The 6,465-nt window shown below is 42.9% G+C and overlaps 1 protein-coding gene across 1 annotated transcript; it reads left to right on the forward strand.

The window, feature by feature from the left end:
* Nucleotides 1-1,135: 1,135 nt before the first annotated feature.
* Nucleotides 1,136-5,268, forward strand: LOC112570326 (potassium channel subfamily K member 15-like). The gene is made up of 4 exons (XM_025248712.1): nucleotides 1,136-1,608; nucleotides 3,488-3,642; nucleotides 3,911-4,072; nucleotides 5,018-5,268. Exons 2-4 carry the CDS (start codon nucleotides 3,522-3,524, stop codon nucleotides 5,266-5,268), a joined length of 534 nt encoding a protein of 177 aa, XP_025104497.1. The 5' UTR covers nucleotides 1,136-1,608; nucleotides 3,488-3,521.
* The last annotated feature ends 1,197 nt before the right edge of the window (nucleotides 5,269-6,465 follow it).

Here is a 6,465-nt window from a genome sequence, read left to right on the forward strand (position 1 = left end):
TGCGTGGAAAATTACTTAGTCCCGTTCAAGATGAAAACCAATCTACATTCCCTATGACTATAAACTAGGCTATGGAAGGGCTCACCTGATTTTTTCAAAACCATTTTTTGCTGGATGGCTTTAATATCAAGTTGGTTTTTTTTTTTAACCGGGTTTAGCACAATAGGGTTTTTTTTTTTTTTTTGTCTATTAAACATCCGGTAAGAGGCGGATTAACTCTCGTAGCATAATACAACAACGCACAGAGAACTGATAAGTGGTTTGTCGTTTGTAAAGCAGGGTCTACCCCCATCCTTACTTACTGCCTGACTACCCTGTTCTCATGTTTCCCCTCGTCAGTATATATCTCTTACACAACCGTTGGTCCGGTTTCCGCAGCTTTGCTTGCGATGCTTCACCAGACCCCACGTCAGCTCCTAGATCAGACCTGGGCAAAGGCCGGATCCGGCCCGCCTCCTGTCTCTGACCGGCCCGCTGGCCCGCCCGCCAGTACATATACTATATATACAGTATTGGGTAAAACTGAGTTAACTATATTAGTCCGGCCCTCTAAAACCATCCCAATTTCTCATGCGGCCCCTAGGGAAAATTAATTGCCCACCCCTGTCCTAGATGGAAGTGGCCAACGCTGGTTCCGCTGCCTGGTACTATAGCTACGTCATCTGAGCGGCCTCGGCTACCAGCGCCACCTTTGTTTCGATACTAGAAACGATTGGTGTATCCTGCCACTCAGTCGTAGAACGCCTCTGTGATTTTCATTCATCGAGTCTCCTCTATGGCCATTGAGTCCGATTCTGAGCATTTCGCGCTTTCGAACTGTTTAATAGACTTTGCAAATAAGTATTAAAGTATATTAAACTACAGAATAATTTGCATATTATTTGGTCTTTGGAAACCCTTCATAAACTTGGCCTACACGCGCGTGAATACGTTCTCCCATTCTGTGCCGATCCCACCCTCCCTTGTGAGGGTTCATAACCCTAGCAGACTAGTTCCATGAAATTAAATCATTCATTACAAGATTCCCTGGGCTTAGTATTTTACCGACCCGCCGCATAAAATTTAGAGACCGGCTCGCAAAAAGAAATCTTTGTCCACCCAAGAACTAAACTGTGGTCTTACCTGTTCAGATGGGTGGCTATAGCTGCGTGCGCGCGAATCCAGTCGCGGGAGTCAAACGTGCATCGTCATCTTTCTTGTAAGTCACGTGACAGCCAAAGAATGCAAAGAAAAATGGAGTGGAAAAAACTCATTGCACAAAAGATCATGGATCATAAACGCCGCCACATTCTACATCGCGGAGAGGGTAACCAAAGCGATGCACGTGGGACTACCCGACACATTTTAATTCTGATTGACAACATTACAAAACTCCGGCATCCAGACACGCTCGATATGGCTTGCGCCGTAGTTTCGCCCTTACCGTGTGCTGAATGTGTGACAATAAGTAAATACCTATGTTTTACATGGGCAAACCTACGGTTTCAAGCGGTGGGTGATGCAGCAGGTCCAAGACAACGTCCCACAGATTAGGCTGGGTGGTGGTCTGGGCGAGTGCAGTATGACGCTGGTGTGAGGTGCATGAACAGAAGAAAGAAAACGCGGAAGGTAAGATATACCATGCACGTATATATCTCTGGACTTCTTGCAGTCAGATTTTCCTCCCACCCCAAACCCCGCACTAACTTCTAAAACGAGGCCAAAACACAAATTCGCTTCCGGTTTAACGATTAACATCGAAAAAGAAGAAAGGCAGACGATACGAACTCTCGTACTGACGTATATACTAAAGCTCAAGCTTGATGATGTGGAGTATAAATGTAACAAACTATTTGCAAATCTGTTGTTGACTTAAAAATTGTATCGCGGTTTCATGTGTTAAATGGTTCGCCGACACCTTAAGAGTCTCAGATCGAATTGGTCACGGCAGACAGCCAGCAGTCCAGAGATATACGTTCGTTTACTTACTACCCTGAAAGGCAGAAGCTGTAAGTATGACGATAGAATGAACTGTGACACGTGCCATAATTGAGGGTCGTTTGGTTCACGCCTTGTACGTACTTCCAACAAGGGACAATAAATATAGTAATTAGTAAATAAGTGTATGTGATTTTGACCTAAGCTTTACGTTCATTGACATTTTGTGGGGAGTGGGGGTGGATAAATTTAAATTTTATATTAAAAAAACTCGCATATAGTGTCATTCATACTTATATACACCTTTTGTTCTAAGAGATAGAATGTTGCTTGGAAATTTGTTTAGTGTTGTTCTAATAAACGCATCCAAGGTGAACGACTCTCCGAGAATAACATCACTGACTTTACAGACATCCATCTTAACTTTTCTTTCCATTGATGCACACTCTAACCAGTGTTACTAAATAATAACAACTACAGATGTTGGATTGACAGTAACCTGAAGTCGCATGACGACAATGCGACCAAAGACTTCGAAAAGTGCAAGTGTTATGCAGCTGAACCGATGGTTTTTAAGCATAGGTTATGAATGAAATTCCCACGTAGCTTTTTGACCAAAGCCTGCCCCAACCCCTCCACACCCACCATTAACCCCCTGTGACCTCTGTGAACAGACCTAATTGCCTGTCGCAGGAGTCAATGGCGCTGCCCTTGGCATTAAGTCAGAGTCAGGTAACGTATGGACCCTCGACCCACGCTCGTTAAAAGTGTCCCACAACTAATAGGCTGTCTCAATTTGTCAGCGTTTTGTCAGAGATTAATGAGCATGGACTGGACCCCAGGCGGAATGCTGCTCAGTTCTACGGCGAGACGGATACGCATGAACGCTTCTAGGAAAAAACCTTGGAGTTAATATTGTACTCAAACTACTCATAACACAGAAGAACACGTCCTTTGGTATCTAAAATGGATTTGTTTTTTATGACCCCCAATATTTCTCCAAATATTATCTCTGAAAATAAGTTTCTACACTGACATACATGTCCCCAAACTGAGCTCATCACAAACATTTTTTTTAATCCACAAGAATTTCTACCTATACCAAAATTTGCGGAACATTTCAGCTCAGATTCCTGTCTCTACAGTACCCAACTCTCAGTCTGTGTCTTTTCTAGCTACCAAACAGTTGGATTGGCACTGCCTATGTTTTTTTCCCGTAGCCAAAGCCACTTTTTTTTTTTTTATCACTCCAGCAAACAGAAAACAAAGGTTGAGTAATATCTTGAAAGATCACAACTTATGGCCAATCAGTCCTCACACAAAACCAACCACAAAGAAACAGTCACCAACATTGTGTCTGGAAGTCTTGAAAATTCGAGTTGTTGTGTATATGAAACTCTCAGGATAACGCACCTGTAATTAAGTTTGACCCACTGCTTGATTAATCGGCAAATCTATTGATTTCTTTAATAAGGCTTCGAACTGCCACGAAAACTAACGTCTTTTTCACCATCGTTATCCAAGCCAAAACACAAAACTTTGAACCAATTTGCTATCGGTGCTGTTGCAGGCAACAGAGAAGAGGAGGGTAGACATCGGTCGCCATGGAGATTAGAACACTAGTGTTTATTCTAGTGCTTTGCCTTCTGTATATGCTAGGAGGGGCTGGTCTTTTCATGGCCATCGAGTCCCAGGCTGAAATTCAGCGCCAGACACTTATCCTTCCATGAACTGAATGCATTCCTCGGTGAGTTGGCAGCGAAGGTGAATCAGTAGAGAATTTTTGCCGTTGATTGTTGTTGTTATTATTAATTCAAAATGTCCTTAGTTCTTTTGTTTGTTGGTGCTTCCTTCCTTGAAATAACATTTAAAGGGAAACTGTTTATAAAAGGTTTTCAATAATTCAAAAGAAACGAACGATTTTAGCCAAATGTTTTTGAAGTAATTCTGATTGCATGTGTCGAGCTGTTGAGTCCTTTTCGTTTCGTTGAAGAAACCTCGTGTACGTCAAGGGCCGACCTGCTGGCGTTCCTGGACTTCATTCACAAGGACTTGGAGATCGCGCGCTATGTCATGCGTGCAAACCACACTGCAAATGTCATGTGGGACTTCGCCGGGGCCTTTTCCTTTGTGGAATCACTCGTTACTACGATAGGTAACTTAGATCTTCATTGATATAAGCTGTTGTATGCACGATTTTCAAATTTATTTTGGAGAACAAATGCTGTGCTTACATTCCGTCCACAGATCGCTCGAGAAAACTTCACTCAGTCACATCTGATTTCTGAAAAAGATGCATTATGCATCATTATTTATACTCTCATTTATAATGTACAATATTCCATTGGACTGGCAAGCTCAGTAATCTTCAGAAAAATAGCATCCATAAGAAGAACTGCTAACTTGAAATTCTAATTATTGACAACGACGGAGAACATACCGAAAGCTGTGTGTAGCTAACCCTAAAGATTTTTTTTTAAATCGGACGAACATCAACGAATGTTTGAGAAAGTTTGTAAAATTGCTTTGAAGGTCACAGAAAACGAATTGTTTTAGAGGAGAATGTTCGGTACATTCGACCTTAGACCAACATGTCGAGCTAAGTTCGGACTTGTTTGCCAACACGATGGGACTTTAGAGGTTTGACGCTTCGGCGGTTAAGAAGGGCATTAAATGTGTGTCACTCCAGAATGTGAATCTGCAAACATACCTTGTAGAGTTTGTTTACACGACACTCATCTAACAAAACTGCAATACGAAGACTCAGGCTCTGATTCATCGGGGGAATCCTTGATGGAACTCTTCAATGATCGATTACGAGGTACGGCTTGCTGACTCTGGCTGGAATAACATTTTTATAGAATCCAACTTGTTTATGCTGACTTTCAGGCTACACTCTTTGAATACGTCTGCATGCACTTTCTGTCATCCTCATCTTTGTTATGTAAGAGAAGCATGTTTTTTAAAAGTTCCATGCATGACAAACATTATTACAGCTCAGGCCACTGGAACACTCTAAGCTACCACAAACCTGGTCCTACGTCTTCTCATGCAGATGATGAGGTTGAAACATGCAGGTGCAAACTGTGGCTTGTCGCAGGGTACGGGCACATCGTGCCCCGGACGACGTTGGGGCGCTTCACGTGCGTGGTGTACGCGCTGCTGGGCGTGCCCCTCATGATGGCCTGTCTCAGCGCCGTGGGCGAGAAGCTTTGCCAGGTGTCCAAGAGGTGGCGCGACTGTCGAATCGAGGGATTTAGCACTGCTGCCACCCAGCGGCGAATCCATGTTTTTCTACAGTGTGAGTATGATGCCACATCCTGTGAGGAGGCAGGAGAGGGTAGGTGGTGACGAGAGGCGGCTGACAAATGGGAGGGAAGTTAAAAATGGTGACGTGCAAGTTTTCTCGCTACAAAAATGTTGCATTTACATCGGCAGCGCGCATTACAACACAAAGAGGCAGCGTCACGGTCACGTGATATTTGGAGGTGGCGCTCAGAGGTTTAGCTGATTAGTCATCACTTTGTGCATGCTACAACTAAAAACACAAACATTCTCTATGTAGATGATGCAGTGCATGTGACACATGGCATTATGCCAGTGTCACGCTGTTTTGCACAAGTTAAAAGCCGTTATTTCACGCTGTCGAGTCTTGACGATGTTTCTCTCAGGTATCGTGTGCATCATCATAGTCTTCGTATTGCCGACAGCCATCAACATGTACCTGGAGAGCTGGACGATTTTGGAGAGTCTGTATTTCGTCTTTATTACTCTCATGACCATCGGGTTTCGGCGACTTCGTGGCCGGCAGATGTACGTATTGTGCACCACAACCATAAACAACAAATATTCAGAACGACAACAATACAAGCATTCTATGGTGTCGTCAGAACAAGAAGCCTGAGTATTCTGCACGATGAAAATCCAAGATATTTTGCACATCATTGCTACATATTCTGTACGATAAGTCCTATTTTGTTCTTCAAAATAATCCTAGGCACTCTGCACAAAGACAATCTTACCTATTCTTGTGATTTGTTAACGTGAATTTAAAATATGAAACGTTGTGTGGGTTTTCTATATTTCTTAGGAAAGAAGGAAAGGTATTTAGGAAAAGAGCAAAATTATTCTGGATGTGTAAAGTCAATTCTGTTTACTTTACAGTTTTGGAGGGTCCCGATTTTGAAACAGACGTCTTCATAAGATTCCTTCGTAGCATCAACATGATGTGGACACTTATTGGCTTGGCATACATCTCTATGGGGATCAACACCATCATGCAGTTGTACCTGGAGGGCACCAAGCGGACTGAACAAATCTCCGATAGGAGCATAAGGGTAAACTTTATGTGTCATTGGGCCAACTGTTTTCCAGAAAAACTAGCGACGTTAACGAGGCGAAATACATCTGCATGGGGCTGAACAATGCTAATGTTTACAGAACTGACAGGCGAAGCATAAAGGGTCATCTTAAAGGTCAATGTGGAACGTTTGACCAAGTTTGCCACAGCTGTGAATAGTAATTAACATACGATTTTTTCATAATTAG

The sequence above is a fragment of the Pomacea canaliculata genome, linkage group LG8 (assembly GCF_003073045.1).
Source record: "Pomacea canaliculata isolate SZHN2017 linkage group LG8, ASM307304v1, whole genome shotgun sequence".
Classification (NCBI taxonomy): Eukaryota; Metazoa; Mollusca; class Gastropoda; order Architaenioglossa; family Ampullariidae; genus Pomacea; species Pomacea canaliculata.